Source organism: Sphaeramia orbicularis, chromosome 10 (genome assembly GCF_902148855.1).
Source record: "Sphaeramia orbicularis chromosome 10, fSphaOr1.1, whole genome shotgun sequence".
Taxonomy (NCBI): Eukaryota; Metazoa; Chordata; class Actinopteri; order Kurtiformes; family Apogonidae; genus Sphaeramia; species Sphaeramia orbicularis.
This window is the reverse complement of record NC_043966.1, coordinates 4,405,254-4,430,474: the sequence shown is the minus strand read 5'-3', so window position 1 is coordinate 4,430,474 and position 25,221 is coordinate 4,405,254. Positions and strand designations below refer to the sequence as shown.

At 43.7% G+C, this 25,221-nt stretch overlaps 2 protein-coding genes across 6 annotated transcripts; both read left to right on the top strand.

Moving 5' to 3' along the window:
* Positions 1-1,992: 1,992 nt before the first annotated feature.
* Positions 1,993-15,274, top strand: b4galt1l (DP-Gal:betaGlcNAc beta 1,4- galactosyltransferase, polypeptide 1, like). Of its 3 annotated transcripts, none has more exons than XM_030145656.1 (7): positions 1,993-2,831; positions 5,665-5,900; positions 12,109-12,296; positions 13,107-13,229; positions 13,367-13,471; positions 13,582-13,713; positions 13,756-15,274. In XM_030145656.1, the coding sequence occupies exons 1-6, from the start codon at positions 2,462-2,464 to the stop codon at positions 13,709-13,711; spliced, it is 1,152 nt and encodes a 383-aa protein (XP_030001516.1). In that variant the 5' UTR covers positions 1,993-2,461; the 3' UTR covers positions 13,712-13,713; positions 13,756-15,274. The 3 variants fall into 3 exon arrangements, with proteins under 3 accessions (XP_030001516.1, XP_030001515.1, XP_030001514.1); XM_030145655.1 differs by having other exon boundaries at positions 13,582-13,716; XM_030145654.1 differs by having other exon boundaries at positions 13,582-15,274.
* A 1,757-nt stretch (positions 15,275-17,031) lies between these two features.
* Positions 17,032-24,794, top strand: rest (RE1-silencing transcription factor). 3 transcript variants are annotated; one of them, XM_030145931.1, is made up of 7 exons: positions 17,032-17,153; positions 20,226-20,517; positions 20,595-21,155; positions 21,442-21,602; positions 21,830-21,913; positions 22,667-24,165; positions 24,373-24,794. In XM_030145931.1, exons 2-7 carry the CDS (start codon positions 20,264-20,266, stop codon positions 24,766-24,768), a joined length of 2,955 nt encoding a protein of 984 aa, XP_030001791.1. In that variant the 5' UTR covers positions 17,032-17,153; positions 20,226-20,263; the 3' UTR covers positions 24,769-24,794. The 3 variants fall into 3 exon arrangements, with proteins under 3 accessions (XP_030001791.1, XP_030001790.1, XP_030001789.1); XM_030145930.1 differs by having other exon boundaries at positions 20,601-21,155; positions 22,667-24,794; XM_030145929.1 differs by having other exon boundaries at positions 22,667-24,794.
* The last annotated feature ends 427 nt before the right edge of the window (positions 24,795-25,221 follow it).

Here is a 25,221-nt window from a genome sequence, read left to right as displayed (position 1 = left end):
CACTGTAGACCCTCTGGAGGTCCACTGTAGATCCACTGGTGGTCCACTGAAGGGTCCACTGTAGACCCACTGGAGGTCCACTGGCGGTCCACTGTAGACCCACTTCATGGACTCATTAAATGTCCAGATCTAATATTTGCACCATCTGACTGTAAATAATGTCAACTTTTCACTTTGTTTTAGTCCAAAAAAGGTAAAATTACAATATGAAAATGTTTATGTTTATTAATGATCCTCTCACACAAAATATTAACATGAACAAATATGAACCAGACTTTTCTTCCGAAAAATCATTGAATTGTACCAGTATTATGTCTGTGTTAATTTCATACACGATGACAGTGGATCTACAAATACATCAAACCTTTAGAACCAGACAAGTGGACCTGACAGACCCACGACCCACTGACACCAGGGGCTGGGCCGGGTCAGACCTTCTGGTGGACCGTTTGGGTCCACGGGCCATATGTTTGACACCCCTGCTCTACACCCTCGTTGGAATAACACAGTCATGTGTTGAAATCATAATTAATATGTTGTTCTGGTTGACGAAGAGTTAAACACAACATGACAGTGTGTATGTCATCTTCATCATCTTCATCATCATCATTTCACATACTGACATCAGACAGTGATGACGATGAAGGTGATGGTGGTGATGAAGATGGAGATGCAGATTACGGAGGGGGCGGAGCTGACACCGACTCAGACCGTCCAATCAGCTGTCAGCAGGAGTTATCACCTGCAGCCCAAGGCCCCACCTCCTGGTCCCAGTCTGGACAGAGCATCGGTCCCTCTGAGGCTGTGGGAGGGGCCAGGGGCCGTCACTCAGACTGTGCCGCCCCCTGCTGGTCACACCCACCTGTTATCGAACAGGTGGCGTCAAACCGTTCTTTATTCACTGTTTTTCTTTCCTTTTTGTGTTGGATTTTGTGTGTTTATTTGGTTTTGGGATGTTGTCTGTTTTAGATTTGTTTTGTTTTTCTTTTTCCTGTTTGTTTGGTTTGTTTGTTTGTTTCTCATGTGTTGTTGTAGTTGTTGAATCAGTTCTGATAATGATGGTGGAGGTTGTGTGTTTTGTATTTCTTTGCGTTACTTTTTTGTTTTTCACTGTTTGTTTTTTGTTTGTTCTTTGGTTTTGTTTGTTGTTGGGGTTAAATATGGATCACATCAGTCAAAGTAGCGTTGGTCTCATGTTTCTAGTTGTAAAATGGCGCCATCTTGTGACTCATCTGTTCAACTGGCTTTTCTTCACATTTGGTTCGGTTCGAATTTGAAAAAAAAAAAAAAAAAATTTAATAATGTACAGTTTCATTTATGTTTTGTCAGATTAAGTGAAATTAAATGGAAAAATGCTGATTGAAACTGTAGCAAAATATTAAAATAATGTGAATCCTAAGAATGATTAAAACCTCAAATGTTGATAAGATAAGATAAGATAAGATAAGATAAGATAAGATAAGATAAGATAAGATAAGATAAGGCTTTATTATTTCCACCGTGGGGAAATTTTTACAGTTAACAGCAGCAAAAATACAAAAAATGAAGAGCAGTGAAAACAGAAAACGGGCTCTTTCCACCTTCATTCATTCATGAGAACTGAATCCAGTTTAATACAAACGATGAATGATGCTTTTATTTTGACAGGTTTTTCCGGTGGTGTAGTACTGAGTTTGTCCAGTGCTTTTATTTTGACAGTTTTTTTTTTTTTTTCCGGTGGTGTAGTTCTGAGTTCGGTCAGTGCTTTTATTTTGAGAAGTTTTTCCGGTGTAATATTGAGTTCGGTCAATGCTTTTATTTTAATGTTTTTTTCCAGTGGTGTGCTGCTGAGTTAGGTCAGTGCTTTTATTTTGATAGGTTTATTCCGGTGATGTGCTGCTGAGTTCGGTTAATACTTTTATTTTGATAGGTTTTTCCGGCGGTATCGTGCCGAGTTCGGTCGGTGCTTTTATTTTGATAGGCCCTTTCCGGTTTTGTGGTGCTGAGTTCGGTTAGCTTGTCGACTTGTGACTGAGCACCGACAGTCGGAGTCGCCGAGTTTCGCCGTCTTTTCCAAAGTTCTGTCTCGGCTCCCAACCCGCCGGATTTATTACCAAATGTTCACTGTTGTTGTGTGACAGTGTCGGGGCGAGGGCGGCCTTGTCTTTCCAGGGACTTTACCGCATGTTTCGGACAGTTTTAACGACAACAGGAGACAGAGACACGGAGTTCCTGGTCGGAGTTAGCATTTGAAGCTAACTGTGCTAACGGACATCCTGATACAATCTGACAGTCCCAGTTCTGACGGGTTTTGGGTCGGTGTCGGGCGTGGTCCGGACACTTATCTGTACTTTGACAACTTCAGAGTCCGCCGGTGAAATGGAGCCCGAGGGCAGCAGCTAGCAGTGAGTTCGCTCCGCTCCAGACCCCTCCTCCGCCGCCGCCGTTTGTGACCGGGTTCGAGCGCCTCCGGTCGGGCAGGATGGCCGCCGACTCCCCGGTGAACTTCAACCTCCTGAACCGGACCTGCAAGCTGGTGGTCCTGCTGTGTCTCCTCCACATCTCCGTCACCGTCGTCTTCTATGTCCGCTCTCTGGACATCCGGTTCGCCTTCGTACAGAACCAGCAGTCGGGCCACCGCGTTGCGAGCCCGGCCCAGACCACCCGGACCCAGCTCCCGCACCCGCAGGAAGACCCCCCCAAACAGGAGGACCAGAAGGACAAGCCGAACCCCCAAGGCGAGGACCAGAAGGACCAGCAGGACCAGAAGGACCAACAGGACCAGAACCCCCCAAAGGAGGAGGAGCCGCAGAAGCAGCTGGACAAGTGTCCGGAGACCTCCCCCCTGCTCGGTGAGTCCAGAACCAGAACCTCCTCTGGACCCTCCCCAGGTGGATGTTCTTCATCCCCCTGAACTTGAACAGAAGTACCTTATACAGTAGGAGGTAGGATTAACAAAATGATTAAAAAAAACCCAAACGAATTATTTACATTGTTTCCTATTTTTAACCTTAAATGGAGAAAAACACACCTGTTTTACCAACAACTCTAGTCAAGTCAACTTTATTTATAAAACACTTTAAAAACAACTCAGTCACATCATGAGATGATGATCATATCTAATGAAATCAACAAGTTTTAGGGATGAACCGACGTGTTTATGTCGACTTATCAACTCATAAACCGGATGAAAATGTGTCAGATTCCCCCAGAACATGAGGGTGAAGCGGCTGGTCTTCAGGTCTGTGGGGGTTTTTGTCATCATGTGGTCTACTGGAGTTCATGTGGTTCAAGGTTGAAGGACATGTGACCTCCTAACCTGTCATTAGTTCTGAGTTCTGCTCATTTTTACCTCCGCCAAGGAGGTTATGTTTTTGCCGCCGTTGGTTTTTCTGTCTGTCTGTCCGTGTGCAAGATAACTCAAAAAGTTATGGACGAATTCGGATGAAAATTTCAGGAAATGTTGATACTGGCACAAGGAACAAATGATTCAATTTTGGTAGTGATGGGGGGGGGGGGGGGGTGGAGGGGGGCACTGATCTGCCTTGGCGGAGGTCTGCGCTCTCCGAGTGCTTTTCTAGTTCTGGATGTTCTGACGTATTTGGACCCGGTTTGGTGAAAAACCAGGGTTGAACTGCAGATGTGGTTTCTGCTTAAACTGCAGCTCCACCGTGGTGACCTTTGACCTTTGACCTGAGCATCAGTGTGAGTTGTTTCCTCAGCTGTGATGTCCCACAGTTCAGTCATGACAGTGAATGAGTCCTCATGCGTTCATGTGCTCAGTCACATGTCTGTCATTAATCTTTAATTTTATTATATGTTTTGGAGTCACATTAAACAAACCTTCAGTTTCAGATCATTTTAGATTAAAAGCTACAACAAAAATCCTTAAAAAATGACTGAAGTCATAGAACCTCTTCTGTGGTGTGAGGATTTGAATAGAACCTGTGGGTTGTATGACTTGTGGACACACACCTGTCAATCACACGTCAACAAAAACCCTGTTAAATTGACTTCAGACCAGTTGTCGGTCTGTTTTTCTGATCCAGAACCAGGCCGAGGAGGCTCTGCCTTCATCCATCCACATATTTTAGAAACAATAATAATGACCTGACTATGATATTTACTTTTTTAATGGATTATTTTCTGATGAACTGAAGACAAATCTTAATGGTCAAACACTTTCACTTTTAATATGAGCTGAATTCACAGGATGTTTGAAACAGGAGCCGTTGTTCTTCTGGCCCGTTCCACCGGTAGAACCCAGACCTCCATTGTCTGCATTCACTCTCCATGTGGTTGAGTTCTACTACAGACCCGTGAGGAACACTGTCAAATACTGACACACCCACTGTGGAAACAGTGGAAGCAGGAAACAGCTGATTTGTATTTAATAGTTAATCACACACGGGTCATGTGATGCACTGTTTTAGGCAGAAATGGTGGAACAGGGTGTGTAATATTCCAGGGGGTGTAAATGTGATGTGCGTCATTAGGGGGGGCGTGAGGGGAGAACCCTCCACACACACACACACACAGGTGGGGGTCCAGCATTTAAAGTCCATTTTGAAAAAATGGACCTTAAATGCTGCATTCTAGTCCATTTCAGTATATTAAATATGATATTTTGACATGGAAAATAAGTTTAGAATTTGATTCAATATATTTTCTTTTGTCATTTTTTTTAATTCATTCTAGCAAGTTAACCTCATGTATTCAACCATGCACAAATGTGCATAGTTTAGAAATAAATAATTAAATAATAATGAAAGTAATAAAAATTTTGCTTTAACTGTTCAAAGGATCAGTAATAATAACAACAGCTCAATATTACAAGGCCATTGAATGACTTCGACAAACACAACCGCTGAACACAACTTACCTTCATATGACAAAACAGTCATAATAAATGTAAGATATAATGTTATCATACTTCAGGGCCAATCAGAACCCTCCTTTCAAAAGATGAAAATCATGTGGTATCGATTGACCAGTGGCGTTGTGCGTTAGTGGACTCGGTACAGAACAGGAAGTTGAATTGCCGCTCGTTACTTAATTGATGATTCGCTTCATTTTTGCGAAAAATAGATTAATTTAGCCAAAATTAGGTGGTTCTGTGTCCTGGTTCTGTGTTCTGGCTCTGTGTCCTGATTCTATGTCCTGGTTCTAGTTATATGTCCAGGTTCTGGTTCTGGTTCGGTGTTTTGGTTTTGTGTCCTCGTTCTGGTTCTGTGTCCTGGTTCTGGTTCTGTGTTAATCAGCTGTTTGGACCCTGACACATGAAGCTTCCTCTGTTTCCCATTAAAACCTCAACTTTAGACTTTATGGTGAATGGAGAGAAGAACCTTCTGGAACCTGGTTCTGTTCTGGATCCACATCTGAACCATGTTCATACTGAACAGAAAGTCATTAGAAATAAACTCTGTAAAAAACACAACAGATCAACAGGATCAGCTGGAACTAGAACTGAAATAAAACACTGACCTCGTTTTAGAGTACTCAGTACTCGGACTGTAGTACTTTACTCTGTCATATTTTAATTTTCTTCTGCTTTACTTTATGTCACTGTGTTCTTTCCTGTTCCTGTCATACTGTTCTTTCCTGTTCCTGTTGTACTGTTCCTTCCTGTTTCTTTGGTGGTTGTCATGGTAACCTGCCTTCCGTCCTGTGTGCTTTATTCCTCAGTGGGCCCTCTGCGGGTCGAGTTCAGCACCCCTGTCAACCTGGACCAGGTGAAGAAGGACAATCCTGACGTCCAGCTTGGTGGACGTTTCAAACCCAGGTCGTGTCGTGCGCTGCAGAAGGTCGCCATCATCATTCCCTTCAGAAACCGAGGTGAACACCTCAAATACTGGCTGTACTACCTGCACCCCATCCTGCAGAGACAGCAGCTGGACTATGGAGTCTACGTCATCAACCAGGTAGGCACTGGCCACGGGCACTCTGGGAAATGTAGGACAGGATGAAGGATCCAAGAGAGAACCCCAACCCTGAATGTGTGCATGGAAGTTTCATTTATTCTAATAAGAATAATATTGACATTTTTGTACGTTTGTCTCCTGTTTGACTTACACTGACTGTAAACACCCTTGATTTCCATGACACCAGGTGTGTCTACATTATTTCCCAAACAAAAAACTATTTACATAAAGTTAAATTCTGTCGTTGAATTTTCTGCTTCACCTCCATATTTTCCCTCTGATGGTCTGGCTCTTCCATTGGATGGAACAAAGACCGGTTCTACCTGATGTTCTGTCAGAATATGATGAACCACTGATGATCCTGATGCTGAAATAGCATCAACGGCTTCAGGCCTTGACTTCAACTCTACGTGGTCCTTTGACCAGGACGGCCTTTGTGAGGTGGATAATGAGTGTTTGTGTTTCGTAGAGGATCCAGGTGGACTGTCCGGGTCTTGTGGAACCTGTTCCTGTAACTGGATCCAGTCCAGTGTTTGCTGAAGGCGTGTTGCCGATTGAGTAGTTTAAACCGTGGTTTATTGTCATTGTACACCAGCAGCCACAGGTTACGTTAGTTCAATGTGTTCCAGATTCTGTGGAGGAACCAGGGCCAGGTTTTGTGATGTGTGCTTTTCTGTTGGTTTTATGTCTGATAATGATCCTGTAACGGTCCGACAGTCCAGCCCTGTTTGGTAATGATTAACACTTTTGCACACTAATATAATCCAAATACCACGCTAGGCGTCATAGTAACAGATTTGTAACTCTGGGTTTATGAGTCACATGATCACCAGCTCAGGGTCCGTTGTACGGACCGGACCGGACCAGGTCAGGTCAGTGAAACTTCAGTAAACTCCATTTAGATTTTTTAAAATGGTTTCTTCTGTGAAATGCATATTTATTGTAATAATATCTTTGAACATTTTATTCAAATAAGTGCAGTAAAAACATTCCCCACATAAGTTTCTATAAACCAACCCTAGTCACATACAATTTATATAAACATCAGTAGGTTTTATATTTATATAATCATCGTAGGTTTTATATTCATATAAACGTCAGTAGGTTTTATATTTATATAAACATCAGTAGGTTTTACATTTATATGAGAATTACACAGGAAACATGAACAAATAACATAAAACAATGAAATAAGAATTGTCGAACCTTGGATTCCTGATTTAAACCATATACTGTCCTCCAGACTTATATTTAATTTAACTCTAATGTGTTGAGTCCTGTTTTTTACTCTGAAACCGTAACAGAAGTAAAACCCTCCGTTCTGTTCACCTCAGACCACAGCACTGTGGATCCAGTAGAACCAGTTCTTTACAGAACGTGTCCACAGATAAGCTGGTTTAAACCAGGTTGAATCTAGTTAAACTGAACTAAAGAGTTAAATGGAGTTAAAAGTAGTTAAACCAGGTTCATAAACTCAGATCAGGTTCTGTTGGATGTTCGTCCAGTGTTCTTAGACTCAGATCAGGTTCTGTTGGGTGTTCTTGCAGACGTTTGTTGTTGTTCTGGTGGTTTCCACGGTAACGCTGTCACGTGGCTGCATGTTCTACTCACAGGAATGTGGCGTTTGCAGGTTCTGCTGATATCTCTGACCTCTTTTAACTGTGATGACTCACTTGTTCTTCTCTCTCCATCCTTGTGTCCTTCCTCCTCCTCTTCCTCTGCTCCATCCTTTGCTTTGTTTCCTCTGCGCTGACTCTGCCTCCTCCACTCCCCCTTCCCTCTGCATGTCAGGCATTCTGACCAATGGCTGTGCTCGGTGGATTGGGTGGGCCACGCCTCCTGCTGCGGTAATGGGCTACTTCTTCTTCTCTCTAACTTTTCTTTCTTTCTGTGCTTTGACTGTTTCTACTGATGCTCTGTTTTCACCTGTTTGTGTTTGGAATCCTGCCTCACCTGTCTGCTCACCTGAGCTACGATCAGAGGAAACACCTGCTGATCAGCTCACATACGTAACACAGACGTGTCCGATGGCGGAGACAGGACGGAGGTAAGGCGGTATCGAAGACAGACGAGGAAACAGTCATGTGTCCGTCAGAAATGATCCTAATGTGATTGGATGAACAGAATGGACCAGTGGTGTGTGAACGTATCCCTCCACTAGAGAATGTAGACCCAGTTACTGAACAATACTGAAACCCAGAGAAGCAGTAAATACTGTCGGCCTAAACATCAAATGGAACATTAAAAAAGTTCTGTTGACTGTTTGATAAATTCACCTCAGTCGTAATGAGGTTATTTACAATTAAACATGTGACCTCATGCCTGTTTTATCCTGAAAACTAGGTTTGTCAAGTTTTGATCCTTAGCAAACATTCAATAAATCATCAGGTCATAGTCTGAAAGGAAGAAAGGTAATAAAAGAAATAAGTAGAAAGTGTTGAACCCACAGTCAACAAACAAATCCACATATTTCATAATTACTCTGTTAAAAAACAAACATTTGCTGAAATAACAGGACATTGGTGACTGTTTAGAGTCTGTAAATGAGTGACCTTTACCTCCTTCCAAACCAACTCCCAGAATCCTCCTGGGTTTTCTCTACTTCCTGTTGAACTTGAGTAAAACCCTAAAGTTTGTTTCTTGATTGAATGAAATTAAAGATCTTTTACTTCCCTCTGTGACCTTGAACATTTATGACAATAAAACGATTCATCAGTGACGGTAACAGAGTTAATCAGTGACGCCAGTAGTAACAGTCTGTTTTAGACCAGGTCCAAACAACAAACGTGCATGGATCAGGGTTAAACTGAAATGATGATAATAATAATAATAATAATAATAATAATAATAATAATAATAATAATAATGTCTGATGTTTAATTAAAACAGTTTTCTGCTGCTTTTCTTCACTTTCAGAGTCGTGTGAATGTGTATCCTGTTTTTCAGTCTGAGATTGAATTGGTCCTTTTTACAAACCCTTCATTCTCCAGATTCAGTGACAGTCCAAGTCTAAACCAGCATTCTCTGTGTTCCCAGTTAAACCCAGTGTTCCCAGTTAAACCCGGTGTCCCCCAGTTAAACCCAGTGTTCCCAGTTAAATTCAGTGTCGTTAGTTAAACCCAGTGTCCCCAGTCAAACCCAGTGTCCCCCAGTTAAACCCAGTGTCCCTCAGTTAAACCCAGTCTTCCCAGTTAAACCCAGTCTTCCCAGTGAAACCCAGTGTTCCCCAGTTAAACCCAATGTTTCCCAGTTAAACCCAATCTTCCCAGTTAAACCCAGTCTTCCCAGCGTTCTCAGTGTCATCGTCAGTGATCATGTGACCTTCACTCACACATTAACATCATAACAGAAGGTCACATTTAAGATGTAACTTTAACCCTTTCCATCTCAGTCAGCTGTCAGGGGCATCTCTGGTTACCATGACAACAAGCATGTGTGGCTAAATGCATGTGGATCAGGTTCTGTGTAAGACCCGGATCAGCTGACAGGAGGGTCCTGGGGTTTTGTTTTTATAGATCCAGTCCACGTCTCTGATCATCATCACACACCGACTCTCAGGTGAGACAGTTGCCCCCGGTAACGGCTGTTGTCACCAGGCAACAGCTCACCTGAGCACAGGTCTCAGGTGAAAAGCTTTGACTTCAGGCTCTGAGAACCGAGTCTCAACATGTCAGATAGAACACGCAGACCTCAACACGCTTCAACAACCCATGAAAACCAACCTTCACAGCTTTGGTTCAGTTCATTTTAATGGTTGTTTTGTCCTTTTTTATCAGTCGTTTTTGTCCTTCTTGGTCATATTGTTCATTTTTTTTGGTCTTGTTACATCTTTAATGTGATTTTTGAGTTTGTGAACATCTACTGAGTAGAGAGTGTAGATATTTGACATTTAAATGTAGGAAGTAAAAGGAAAACCTCATAAATAAATGAATACTTCAGTACATATAAACTGCTTCAGAGTCGACGTCACAGTCTACGTCAGCGTAGTTGTTCACGCTGGTGTCAGAAAAACACTGAATATGAATGAAGGGAAATGGAGAGAACAGAGGAGGACAAATGCCTGGTGCTGTAGGTTCAGAATAGAAATGATAAAAAAAAAAACACTTCACTTTTACTAAATATTGTGGTCGAAGACGCCCTTTGAGTCAAACCGTAGACGCTTATGGTTGAAGACATTAAATGGATGGACTGGACTGATGGAACCAGGTGGAATTCTGGGAAACTGTGCAGTGTCCATTTTATATCAGTTTGTCCATGAGACAACACTGTCCCATCCATGCCAGTGCAGTTGGTCTGTCAGTATAGAGTTGATCCACTGGTCCATGATCGTCCACATCTGGTCCAACTGTGTTTTATATCCTTGTCTCTGACTAGGCAGAACATCGGTCCAACACACCAGAACCATCAGACAGATCTGGGTCTTCAACGTCCTGGACATGAGTGTAGTACAAAGTTTATGTATTTTTATATCATAACCGGTTATGTGTTGTCTGTGCTCTTAAACTGAAGGGTCAAACAGGATGCTCAGGTTATAACACTTCGTAGGTAATGCCCACCTTACCTCATCATTATCCTCCTTGTCACATCCCTCCCCCCTCTATGGGGGGGGCACGGAAATTTGCCGTTGAGATGACACTGCTTGATATTGATACTTATACAGACTAATGCCCCCCATTTTGATCTCAGAGCCCCCCTCTCAGCTTTCTCGTTCCAAACGCCCACCGACGGTGTCCCAACACCCCCTAGGGGGGTGGTACCACCCCCGCTGAGAAACACTGGTGTAGTTCATTGATAGTTGTGTTTAATCTCTCTCTCTCTCTCTCTCTCTCTATATATATATATATATATATATATATATATATATATATATACACACACACACACACACACACACACACACACACACACACACACACAAGTATGTATGCAGAGTGTTCTCCAGGGCAGATACAGATACAAAGATGATGGATGATTTTCTCAGTGAAATGGTCACAAAATAAAAATGACCAGAAAGAACTAAAAATAAGAAGTTGTAACATGAGCACAGAATGATCTAGAGGAACTAAAATGTTTGAGTACATGGAAAATAGATGAAAGTTTATTTTTTTAATATCTGTAAAGTTTTGTTATGAACATTTACAATTTTTTTAATAATAAATATGATAAAGATTCAAGTGGGTTTTTCCTGTTTTGGATCCACTTCTGTTCATTCATCTGTATAAGATACAAGAACTAAAGACAAAGCAGGAGTGAAAAACAGATGGTGCTGTTAACGACCACAGAACTACCAGTTCAAACCCTTTTACTCAGAAATATCAGAACAAGTTTGTGACGGTAAATACAGTCACCGGCTCAGACATTTGAATTGTAGGTTGGACGTCTTGGATTTGTTTGGACCCAGAACCAGGAAAACACATGACGGGTTCCATCATCATTTATATCCCAATAGAAGGAATAGGATAGGAAAGAACGGAGAAAGTGGAGATGGATGATATAAGAAAACCAGCACAGGTGGTTCAGGTTTAACATTTATAGACATGTATGGGAGATTTCAAAATATCCACATATATATTGTGTATCGCGATACAGACTAAAAATATTGCGATGATGGTTAGAGGCCAGATCGCCCAGCCCTAGTTCATATACTGAAAACTAACTAAACTAACTAAAACATTAATGAAGTATTAGTACTTCATCTCCTCAGCATTTAATGAAACCTCACCAGTCACAAGCTGACTGATGTTGGATTCTTCTGAGATTCTTCTGAAGTTCTTTTTCTGAAGTTCTTCTTTTGAGGTTCTTCCTCTGAGGTTCTTCTTCTGAAGTTCTCCTGAGGTTCAGACTCTTCAGATGAAGGCCGGTGGACACTTCATCATCTCTCACTGGTTTTTATGGGTTTTATCGGTTCAGTGATTTCTGATCACATTCAGGAAAATGAATCATCGCAGCTGTTTTTTCTACCACATTTCTAGTTTGGACTGCTTTTATTTCCTGTTCTTCTAACTGTAGTTCAGACTCAGATCAGTTTGGATGTGGTTTTAGGGCAGTTTCAGGCTGTTTTTGAAGGTGTTGGGGCTGATGTGAAGGCAGTTTGTACCTGGTTTGAGTTCTGACCTCAGATGCTTCCTCCAGTTTATTTTCATGGTTTCTCTGATTTGGTTTTCAGCCATGTTCCGCAGATGTTCTCATGTTGTGTTTCCTCCCTCAGGACGGGGAACAGATCTTTAACAGAGCCAAACTGCTGAACATCGGCTACGTGGAGTCTCTGAAGGAGTATGACTATGAGTGCTTTGTGTTCAGCGACGTGGACCTCATTCCCATGGACGACCGCAACACCTACAAGTGTTTCAGCCAACCTCGACACCTGTCAGTGTCCATGGACAAGTTCGGCTTCAGGTGAGACTGGGCAGAGCTTTAAGTAAAGGCTGTGTTTCCAGATATGAAGCTGGTGTTGATCCTGGTCGTAGTAGAAACAGGAGAAGATGAACCTCTGTGATATGGAGGAAATGCTGACACCACAGAGGAAGACATCTGCACTCAGACATCTGTTCACTTCCTGTTTCAGACACGTTCCAACACATCCCTCACTTTTAACCAATGTCGGTTCGTTCCCTCGTTTCCTGTTTGCTGTTCAGATGTCAGCGCAGGTCACATGGGCCAGAGGGCTCATAGGGAGTGACATCAGCGACAGGGAGGGGTGTATTAAAGAGGAATACACTTTGTGTTTCAGTTTGTTTCATCCATCAGAACCTTTAATCATCGGCTGTAGATTAACTATGTTATTTGCACATTAGAAAAGTAACAGAACAGACAATATATGAACAACACACACACACCTATCAGCACACATATGGTCCAGGGATACTACAACTCAACTACCCTAAAAAACTACAACCCAACTACCCTAACAAAACTACAACCCAACTACCCCAACAAAACTACAACCCAACTAACCCAACTACCCCAACAAAACTACAACCCAACTACCCCAACAAAACTACAACCCAACTACCCTAACCCCTGCTGACAGACACAGATCAGCTTTATTTACCCCGGATCGGTGGATCGGTGCATCCCTAATGTACTGATATTTATCTAGAAATAAAAGTGAGATGTTACAGGTCTTTAACCTCATGGTGATGTGTGGACACCACAGCTGCCTCCTGACTTCAGTCCTTCTGTCTGTCTGTCCGTCCATCTGTCCAGGTTACCATATAATCAGTACTTCGGAGGCGTCTCGTCGATGAGTAAAGACCAGTATCTGAAGATCAATGGTTTCCCCAACAATTACTGGGGCTGGGGAGGAGAGGACGACGACATCTACAACAGGTACTGAAGCCACACCCACACATCAAACCAAAGCCACACCCGCACATCTAACGCACTGAAAAACACAAAAGGACAAATGTCAAGCAGTAGTAGACATGCACACCCCTCAGTACAGAGGATGCTGGTTCTGTGTCCAGGCTGGCGTCCAAAGGCATGTCCATCTCCAGACCGACCGGTGAAGTGGGAAAATGTCGAATGATCAGACACGAGAGAGACCGGAAGAACGAGCCCAACCCCCAGAGGTGAGGACACCCCATCCACACTCTGTCTGTGGTGTCTCCTACTGGTTCAGGTTTAGGTTCTGGACTTTGGTACTGGGACGTGACTTCACCTGGTTCTGTTTCTCTTCCAGGTTTGACCGAATTGCCCACACCAGAGAAACCATGTCCAAAGATGGGATCAACTCTCTGTCCTATCGTGTGGTGAAGGTGGAGAAGATGGACCTGTTCACCAAGATCACCGTGGACGTGGGCAAACCCTGACCTCCACAGAAACCATGGCAATGCAGATGAGACAACGTCAGCTGACGGAAACCACGGCAACGCAGACGACACAACATCAGCTGATGGAAACCATGGCAACGCAGATGACACAACTTCAGCTGACGGAAACCACGACAACGCAGACGACACAACTTCAGCTGACGGAAACAACGACAACGCAGACGACACAACTTCAGCTGACGGAAACCACGGCAACACAGACGACACAACGTCAGCTGACTGACACTTGAATCTGTTCGGCCTGATCCGCCGAACTCGCTGGACTTGTTCTTTTTCTGTTTCTGTTTTTTGCACTTTGTTTTTCTCATCTCTCATTGGTCTGTATGAACCAATCGACTGCAGAGACAATCAGTTGAATCAGGTGGTTCAGGCTTTAATCATCTGATCCTGGTTCTGCTGGATCCTGGTGGACTAGTCTCACTGAGCTAAAAACCAAAGCATCATGATGTGGTCTGATCCAGTTCTACTCAATAAACCAAACCTGGTCCCTGGCTTTCTTTCTGCACTTTGCGGTCACTGCACATGCTCAGTAGCTGTGTTTAGTCTCAGGTTCAGACTCCAGGTATTAGTCATATCCCACAGACCATGTGTGGTTCAATCTGTTATTCAGAAACAAACAGAAGCCGACATGAGGATGAAACAGAAAACACTGAAAACTGGACAGATCGATGATATGATGGTTCTGTGGGGTTCAGGGTTCGGCTTCGGTTCCATCTGGGTCAAAGCTCACCCTTGGCTGTAGGGGGCGCTGTCAGTCCTCTTCCTGTAGAGTCAGATTCTCTAAATAGAGACTGAAGTGTTTCCTTGGACAGTTCTGTGGTGAATTGACCAACTGTGGTCAATAGTTGGCGCCATTCGGGCCAGACTGAACCGGGCCTCGGTGTCGGGGTTGTGACCTCAGAGGACAGACTTTTATCTGATACGGATCCTGTTCCAGACGTATAAATGTATAAACCAGTTTGTACCTGATGAGGTTCAGGAACGGCATCTAAACATGGACGTACTGTAGACAGTCTCCATGGAAACACAGCCTGCAGTCATCAGAACACACGAGGGTTCTGGAGTCTGGACCCGGAATAAAACACACTCAGGACTGATGGAAGGCCAGGACCAGGACAATCTGTGTGTTTGATTCTGTTATAATCAAATCCAAAGTTTAATTTTAAGAGGTGTGTTTTTAAGGACGCTCATCGACCCATATTTGAGCTAATCAATGATCAATGGACTGATGGATGATAAATGGGCAGATCATTGTGTGACGTGTCCTCATTCTTTGACTGAACCAAAGAGTCGACCGTGTGGTGTCCAACGCCCAGACGCCATCGATCCATTTTAATGCAGATGTAAAACAAACTGAACTGTTTGTTTATTTGTTTGTTTGTTTGTTTGCTGTTGATGGATCTGGGTTCTCCTCAGACCAGATCCCTGATTGTTTCTGACAGAATCACCGTAAATGTGCCTTAAATCCAGCTGAACTCTGGAGGTTTAATGGTGGAGGGAACAGTTTGTACATGTTGTGAAAAATATATGAGAAGAGACAAACGCTGGCGTCTGAGTCGTGTTTTACAAACAAACTCATTCAATCAGTTTAATTTATGGGGTTTTACTTTCTTACATTTTTCAGACAAATCCACATAATCCAGACTGGTCCTGTGGGTTCAGGTTTAGAGATGTCCACTGTCATTGTCTTCAGTTCTTGGAACCCGAAAATAATTGATCACATCCACAAATTGTCCATAACATTGAAAAGAAACAGAGATTCATGTCCTGTTTTTTTATCAACAATTAAAGGACGATGGAAGTGGACCAGAGACTGACGAAGACCAACAGAGACCAACAAAGACCAATGGAGACTGACGGAGACCAACAAAGACTGATGGAGACCAAGACTGACAGAGACTAAGACTGATGGAGACCAACACAGACTAATGGGGCAACAAAGACCAATGAACTGAACGAGTCCCTCAACCAGTCTCCAGGACCTCCTAACCCTTAACCTGTTCCGAACCCTAACCCAGACCCTGGATGTAGGTTCAGTTGTTCCATGTGAGTCTAGTTCCATCAGCAGAATATTGGTTGAAGCTTTGTTTGAGGTTTGAGTGAAAATACAAAGAAAATGTAAAAACCCTGGAAATGAGATGAGGTGTTATTGAAGGTCTGGCTTGTAGGGGGCAATAAAACCACAGAAGAACAGAACGGATGGTTTGATTTTATCTGGATGTCCTGAAAACGTCTTGAAAACCAACACCTCAGACCAGAACAATCAAAAGAAGAAGAGGAGGATGAAGATGAGGCGGATGAAGAGGTTGATGAGGAAGAGGACAATGATGAAGAAGAGGAGGGTGAAGAGCAGTAACAAACAGCAGAGCGGTTCTGAAGAATTAGAACACAACAGATCCACAAGTTTCTGCTTCCTCATTCAATGAGTCAACCACGCCAGAGGCGGGGACACCAGGAGGTGGAGACACCAGGAGGTGACGACATGGCGCCCCCATGTGGTCACAGACTGTCGGTACAACGGCTGCAGATGGGGTTCTTAAAGGGTTAAAGGTCATTGTGCATGAGCTGCAGAGGCTGATGGGAAAATCGGTTTAAATCAGATTAAACATCTGTTCATCATGTCATTATTTTGATCATTTTATTTCTGATTTTGTCCAAATTTTGTTCATTCTATCATTTATTTCATTCATTTTCTGAATGATTTGTTCATTTAGTTGATTTTTTTTTATTTTGTGAACGATTCTCTTTAAATTCGTCAGAGCTGTGTGTGTGTGTGTGTGTGTGTTTCAGTGTGAATATATATATAAAATTAGGGTTAGGATTACAGGGTTATGGTTTAAGGGTTGAAGTTTGGGTTGTGGTGGGTTTTTCAGTGAGATTCCATATCTTTAACCTTCAGCGTCAGTTTCAGATCATGAGTCTGTTTTTCAACTAAACCAAAGTGAATATTGGATGTCTTTTGTGTTTCAGGTCATTGTTAGATGACATTAACATGTACATTTAGATCTAATTAGAAATTATGTTATTATTAGTAATAGTATGAACATTAACTACTTGTGTCATATTAACAGTTTGGGCTCAGTTTCTTGTGTCTAATTTTAATTTTACTGTAAAATAATACATTTCATTTTGTTTTTCACTCTGTTTAACTTTAACCCATTAATGTGACTGTAACCCGCTGATCTGATGTGTCCTCAGTCCGGGTTAAACCCTTCTTCTCTCAGTATATGAACATATACTGATGTGTGTCACGCGTCTCATGTTTCGTTCGTCTGCTGCGCTGTACGTCATGACGTCACCGCCGTACGTCCCCGCTCCGTGTGGAGGAATGTGCGGAAACTTTTCTTTCTGCGTCGCTCGATGAGGAGAAAAAGTCCAGAATCCGAGACAAACTGGTCCAAAGTGTGTTAAAGTGCTGACGGTGAGTTGTGCGGACGGCCCGTGGCCGTGCGGGTGCGGGGTCCCGTCCCGGGGTTCGGGGGGTTGTGGGTTTAGTGTCTGCAAAGTTGTGTGTAAAGTTGTAAAATGGAGGCGGTGAGGGAGAAGAAGGCGCTGTCCGGGGCTGATCAGGACCATGGCCAGGACTCCGACCACGACCACGACCCGGACCCCCACACCCGGAACACACACCTGCTAACACCGCAGGAACACACGTTCGGACCCCGGGCCTAACCGGGCCAGGCTCGGCCCGAACCCGGTGTGTTTTTGCGTTTCCGCAAACTTTAACAAAGTGAAATGGACGAAATCACGACCAACGGACGGCTTAACGGCTCCGTTTACATCGGGAACCGGACCGGGCCAGGTCACAGCCCGTCCGCTCCGCTGTGACCCACAATCCGCCTCCACGTCCGGACTGTGGAAGTTCTTCTGTCCTGGTTTTAGTCCATTTTCTTAACTTTAACTTCGGTACCTGACGTTGAAGCTGGACATGAAACTAGTTTCAGAGTTAACCAGGCAGAGTTTGGGTTAGTGAGGGTTAGGTAAAGGGAGGTAGGGTTGACCCGGGGGTGGGGAGTCTGTTTCCGGGTACCTTTTGTCTTTGGTGCCGTCTTTAAATCGGGTTTTATTTGGACTTTTATCGGTGTAAACACAGTTGTTCTTCTTCTGTCGCTGTCGACTGAGGTGTGGTGCTGTTTCAAAATGGCCGACGTCACATACACAACAATACACTAAGTAACTACACGACACTAAGTACACTACACAACAATACACAACACTAAGTACACTACACAACAATACACAACACTAAGTACACTACACAACAATACACAACACTAAGTAACTACACAATACACAACACTAAGTAGCTACACAATACACAACACTAAGTAACTACACAATACACAACACTAACTACACAACAATATACAACACTAAGTACACTACACAACAATACACAACACTAAATAGCTACACAACAATACACAACACTAAGTAACTACACAATACACAACACTAACTACACAACAATATACAACACTAAGTACACTACACAACAATACACAACACTAAATAGCTACACAACAATACACAACACTAAGTAACTACACAATACACAACACTAAGTAACTACACAAAAATATACAACACTAAGTACACTACACAACAATACACAACACTAAATAGCTACACAACAATACACAACACAAAGTAGACTATACAACAATACACAACACAAAGTACACTACACAACAATACACTTCACAAAGTACACAACACAACAATACACAACATGAAGTACACTACACAGCAATGCACAACAAAGTACACAACACAAAGTACACTACACAACAATACACTACTCAGAAGTACACTACACAACAATGCACTACACAGAAGTACACTATGGAATACAGAAATACAATACACAAAAGTACACAACGATACATAACACCGCACAAAAATACACAACACCGCATAAAAATGCACAACACTACACAAAAATATATAACACTACAAAAATGCATAACACCACAAAATACACAACACAAAAATACATAACACCACAAAAATGCATTACACAAAAATACATAACACCACAAAAATACACAACACTACATAAAAATACACAACACAAAAATACATAACACCACAAAAATAAACTGCACAAAAATACATAACACCACAAAAATAAACTACACAAAAATACATAACACCACAAAAATACACAACACTACATAAAAATACATAACACCACAAAAATAAACTACACAAAATAAATAACACCACAAAAATAAACTACACAAAAATACATAACACCACAAAAATACGCAACACTACATAAAAATACACAGCACAAAAATACAGAACTACACAAAAATACATAACACCACAAAAATAAACTACACAAAAACACATAACACCACAAAAATACACTACACGAAAATACACAACACTACATAAAAATACACAACATTACACAAAATACATAACACCACAAAAATAAACTTAACAAAAATACATAACACTACACAAAAATACATAACACCACAAATATACACTACACGAAAATACACAACACTATATAAAAATACACAACACTACACAAAAATACACAACACTTCTTCACTTCTTTTCCACACTCACTGTTGATCTGGACTGTTGACCTTCAATTCCTCAAATCCTCCACCTTCTTTATCTCTGCTCCTGTACCTCCACTGGTCCACTTTGGTCCTGTACCTCCGCTGGTCCACTTTGGTCCTGTACCTCCACTGGTCCACTTTGGTCCTGTAGTGCCACTGGTCCACTTTGGTCCTGTACCTCCACTGGTCCACTTTGGTCCTGTAGTGCCACTGGTCCACTTTGGTCCTGTACCTCCACTGGTCCACTTTGGTCCTGTAGTGCCACTGGTCCACTTTGGTGCTGTCCATATCTAGTTTCCTTCCAGATGACACCCCCTCCATGTAAAATCCACTCCTCTGTGTCCTTCTGCGTCCCTGTCCTGGATACCAAGCCTGCCCATCACATCCTCATCACCTCTACCCTAATGTGTCCATTGAAGTCTGCACCAATCACTACTCTCTCAGTTCTCAGAATGCTGTGCACCACTTCACCTAACTCACTCCTAAATGTCTCCTCCTCTTCTAACTCCCATCCTACCTGTGGAGAGTAAAGACTAAATTATTTGGCTTTAGTTTGAGTTGCTGTAGTTATTTGGTTTGGGTTTGACTTTATTTCACGTTGAATGGTTCAGTTTTAATGTTTGTTTTTGCAAATGGCCTAACAGGGCTTTAAATGGGTTTTTACAAACAACTATTTTATTTTATTTGACAGGGACGGTAGTATTAGCTATACCAGATTTAGCTACATGCTCATTTCCTGTCATTGTACGCCCACATTCAGTGTGAATCTTCAACACAAATAAAAAGAAACTGACAAACTATTAGTTAAACTGTAAAATGCAGAGAAACCAAACCTCAAACATCTGCAGCATCACGTCATTTAAAAACTGCGGGGTCGTGGTTAAATTAAAGCGGTTTGTTGCGTCTTTCAGATCTCAGACTCAGGTCGTCGGTGGAAGCTGAAGGCGTCATGGCGGCTCAGACCGTGTTCTCCGTGGAGGTGTTTCCAGTGGGTGTTTCCCTGATGGACGACGCTCCGAGCCTCAATGACATGCCCAGAAACACTCTGCCTGCCCCTCAGCTGGTGATGCTCGCTAATGTTGCTGCAGTAACAGCTGCGGAGAGCATCGTCTGTGACAGCGGTGTGACAGATGAGAAGGAAATGATGGAGCTGAAGACGGTCGGATGCAACTACTCGGACAGCGAAGACGAGAACATCATCAGGTGAGGAGGTGGAACCCTAGAGTACAGGTTAGGAAACACAGTGGATAGAAACAGAAACTCACCTGTTCCCTCCTCAGGTACAGCTACGACAACCAGAACCACAGAGAGGTCTGCATCATCGAGTACCCAGAATCCCCTGGGTTCCAGACCGTGGTCGTAGGCCAACAGGAGGATGACCATGGAGACAAAATCGAAGACCTGTCCCAAAACTCAAATCTGTGCCCTGCAGCTGGCGGTTCATCTCCTCAACAGGGTGTCAAACGTAAAGAAAGTCCCGCCTCCACAGCGCCACCAGAGGGTGCTAAGAAGAAGAAGCCATTCCACTGCAAACCATGCCACTTCCAGGCTCAGAACGAGCAGGAGTTTGTCCAACACCTGAGCACTCACGCCGTCAGCAAGATGATGGTGGTCAACAAGGTGGAGGGGCGGAGCAAAACCAAGGCCAAGGAGGCAGAGCCATCAGACACCCAGACACCACCAGGACGAGTAGGAGCAGAGGCGGAGAGCAGTGGGGAGGCGGGGCCAGCAGGAGACAGCAAAGGACTGATCAGATGTGAACGATGTGGATACAACACAAACCGATATGACCATTACATCGCTCACCTGAAACACCACAGCAAGGAGGGAGAAGACCACAGGTAACACTACCTCAGTACACCTGCACAGGTAACACCGCATCTGTACAGGAAACACCGCATCTGTACACCTGTACAGGTAACACCGCATCAGTACACCTGCACAGGAAACACCGCATCAGTACACCTGTACAGGTAACACCACATCAGTACACCTGTACAGGTAACACTGCCTAAACCACAGTGTGTTTCATACCTGTTTTGCTGTGATGACCCTTCCACCTTGGCTGTATTTAATCTTGTTGTGTTGTGTTTTTTTCTGTTGCTGTGTTGTGTTCATGTCCTGCAGGGTTTTCAAGTGCACTCTGTGTCCATACACGACGGTCAGTCAGTATCACTGGAGGAAACACCTGAGAAACCACTTCCCCAGTAAACTACACACCTGCAGTCAGTGTTCGTACTTCAGCGACCGCAAGAGCAACTACATCCAACACATCCGCACCCACACAGGTGAGTTACACCTGTCGCATGTACACACACACATACATGTACACACGCACGTACACGTATACGCACATGTACACACACACTCATAAACTGTATGTGAATGATCTGAGGACACTGTTGTTGATTATTTCAACTGCTGAGAGCTGTCAGAGGTCATGTGGTCAGCGGTCATGTGGTCACATGGTTCAGATGTTTGATGAGTTGTGTTGTTGTGTTTGTTTGTCGTCCAGGTGTGCGTCCATTCCAGTGTCCATACTGTGACTACTCCAGTTCCCAGAAGACCCACCTGACCCGACACATGAGGACTCACTCAGGTCCGTCATTAAAACCCTGAAACTCAACACAATAACACACAAGACGCTGATGAAGTGATGAACTGATGCCTGACATTGTCCTGTCTCTGATTGTTTCTGTGTTTGTTGCTCTCGCTGAAGCTGGCAGGTTGGGATGATCATGGTAACTACTTCCTGTGTTGTGTTTCCTCCTGAGTCAGTCCTTGTACCTAAACTCAACGATAGGATTCCCACACAAAAAAATCAGTCATGACAGTAACGATGTCCTACGTCTTATCCTCATGAAGGAAGTCAACCATAAATCCACCTTTTAAAGCTGATAATGGGGATTCAGACCAAGACTGAATTAAAAACATAAAATTACACCTCAGACCTCAGGATTTTTATTCTCATCCAACTATTAAAATCATTGAATATACCTGAACAGATCAGTTGACTACAAATAAAAACAGTAACAAAAATCAACTGAAAATTGTAGTTTCAGGTCAGTAATGAACTAATTCCACTTAAGAGCTTGTGAAGATTCATCAATAATCTATGATTGATCCTTGAATCCTGAACTTTTGAAGTTTTGTCTGTAAATTGTGTGGGAAATCTGTCGTAAGATCAGATCTCAGTCCTGTTTGAGGTCTGTGGTTGATCTGGTCTGGATGTGCTGTAGATCCTCTTCAGGCTTCCTTAGGGTCTGGTTTTGATTGACCTTAGTGGATCTCTGGTGACTCAGACTCACCTTGATCTGACACTAACTCACTGTAACCTCTGACCTGTCTGCAGGTGAGCGACCCTTCAAATGCGAGAGCTGCAACTACCTGGCAGCCAATCAGCACGAAGTGACGCGCCATGCTCGGCAAGTTCACAATGGGCCAAAGCCTCTGGCCTGTCCGTACTGCGACTACAAAACGGCCGATCGAAGCAACTTCAAGAAGCATGTGGAGCTGCACCTTAACCCGCGGCAATTCCTCTGTCCACTCTGCAAGTACGCTGCCTCCAAGAAGTGCAACCTGCAGTACCACATCAAGTCCAGACACTCCGGCTGCAACGTGGCCCTCGACGTCTCCAAGGTGAAGCTGCGCATCAAGAAACTCGGACCAGAGGGTGCCGATGACAAATCTGAGTCCCAGGGAAGCAAGTTGGAACAGTCATCTGGAATGGAGGAAGACTTTGACATGGATGACGTTGATGATGACGACGAATCTGTGGAAAAGCAGGCGAGTCCAATCAACCTGTCGATCAGAAAGAGCAGCAGACCAAATGTTCAGCTTGATCAGAATGAAATGCCACAGAGGAAAACCAGCTCTGAGAAACAGCCAAAGGGGAAAGAGGAGGCAGAGAAAAAGGTCTCAAGACAGAAGAAGATGGAGAAAGTTTCTGAGAGGTCTTCAGAGAATACAGCTGTTAAACTGAACCAGAGTGAGATAAAACCAGCAGCAACACAAACCGACCACAAGGTAAAAAGACGAGTTAAGAAACCACCAGCAGAGAAAACCTCAGCACTGGAACAAACAGAGGGAAATGAACCTGAACAAGACAGAGCTGAGATTGGCAAACCTGAAAAACACGAGCAACGGAAACCAGAGAAGAACCGAGCAGAGCAGCAGAAAGACAACGAGGTGGAGTCGCCGCTGAAAAAGGACGTCAACAACCTCAATAAACCAAGAAAATCTGGATCAAAGAAGTCTGACAAAACCACCGAACACATCAAAGAAGCTCCACAGAAACCAGATAGTCCTGCGAAAGTTCAGAAGGAGAAGGTGGTGAAGGAGAAGGCTGCAAAAAGGAAGGCAGGGGAGGCTTTAGATCTCTCCAAGAAGTCTGAGACTCCTTCAAAGACTAGACGGCTGAAGGCAGCCACTGCTAAGAAGAATCCACCTTCAAAAGACACTGAAATGACCATTGAGTCGACATCAGTGCCTGTAAAACAGAAGAAGACCAGGAACACCAGCAAGAAGGCCCCGGTTCAGCAACAAGTGGAGGCTCGGGTTGAAGAGGAAACACCATCTGTAGAAGCTACAGGGCCTTTGAATTCAGAGGATCTGGAGGAGTCGGGTCAGTCTGGAGATCCAAAACCGGATCATGAGGAAATCGAAATACCTCCATCAGAACCTGATCTGACTTTGAACAAGCTGGAGGAGAATGTGAAGGTTCCAAGCAACCAAACACCTTCACCAGAACCTGATCCAACTCTGAAGAAGCCCTCAGAGTATGTGAAGGTTTCAGACGACCGAATACTACAACCAGAACCAGATCAGATTCTGACCAAGCCCTCAGATAAGGTGAGGGGTTCAGGTAACAAAACGCCACGACCAGAACCGAATCAGATTCTGAACAAGCCCTCAGATAAGGTGAGGGGTTCAGGTAGCAAAACACCACGACCAGAACCGGATCAGATTCTGAACAAGCCCTCAGATAAGGTAAGGGGTTCAGGCAAACAAACGCCACGACCAGAACTGGGTCAGATTCTGAACAGCTCCCCAGAGAAGGTGAAGGGTTCAAGCAACCAAACATCTCCACGTACTCCGGTGTTTGCCAAACCCATGTCACCTCCTCCTCTGGTGCTTCCACGTCAGCAGAGTAAACCAATGGAGCTGGAGGACGACGAGGGCATCCACAGCAGCCACGAGGGAGGAAGTGACATCAGCGACAGTGCCTCCGAGGGCAGCGACGACTCCGGCCTCAACAGCACCGGGTCTGGGAAGATGTCGAATGACCCAGAGACGCCGACAGACGAGCCTCCAACACCAACCGAACTCAAGAGTCACATGTGCGTCTTCTGCGACCGTACATTCCCTTTGAAGACAGAGTACCAACGCCACCTGAACCGCCACCTCGTCAACGTCTACTACATGGACAACACCGCTACCAAGGCCCAGAAGTGAAGACTTGTGTCTGTAGAAGCCATCCAGACTCTGGATCTGGATCACATACTGTAACAAGAGAACAGAACTACCAGAAGCTCCTTCCCTGTGAGGATGGACACCAAAAGGAGCACAATAAACATGTTCAAATCAGTCGATGATTATCACTGTAAAAGAGCTAAAACTGCATATGACTTTTGTCTCCAATTTTTCATCAAATCTGTAAAACCTCAGTCATATCCTCAGTATCATGAATCTGTTTGTCTTTCTGTCATTACTCACCTGAATCTCTTTCCTCACGGTGAACAGTTTCTCAGTGTACTCCACCATAAACAGTGCATTTATTTACAAACAGTCGGAAGGTCACTTGGGCATTTTCAGAAATTTGTTGCAACGTGCATTGTGGGAAGTGGAGCTCCATGCAGCTGCAGTAGCAACAGGCAATGAAGCTGTTTCCATGTTTGTTGCCGCTGT

Coding starts and splice junctions, on each gene's coding strand:
- b4galt1l (XM_030145656.1), top strand. CDS start 2,462: ATGGCCGCCGACTCCCCGGTGAACTTCAACCTCCTGAACCGGACCTGC. Junction 12,297..13,106: donor ATGGACAAGTTCGGCTTCAG/GTGAGACTGGGC, acceptor CCATCTGTCCAG/GTTACCATATAATCAGTACT. Junction 13,472..13,581: donor AACGAGCCCAACCCCCAGAG/GTGAGGACACCC, acceptor TTTCTCTTCCAG/GTTTGACCGAATTGCCCACA.
- rest (XM_030145929.1), top strand. CDS start 20,264: ATGGCGGCTCAGACCGTGTTCTCCGTGGAGGTGTTTCCAGTGGGTGTT. Junction 20,518..20,594: donor GAAGACGAGAACATCATCAG/GTGAGGAGGTGG, acceptor TTCCCTCCTCAG/GTACAGCTACGACAACCAGA. Junction 21,914..22,666: donor ACACATGAGGACTCACTCAG/GTCCGTCATTAA, acceptor ACCTGTCTGCAG/GTGAGCGACCCTTCAAATGC.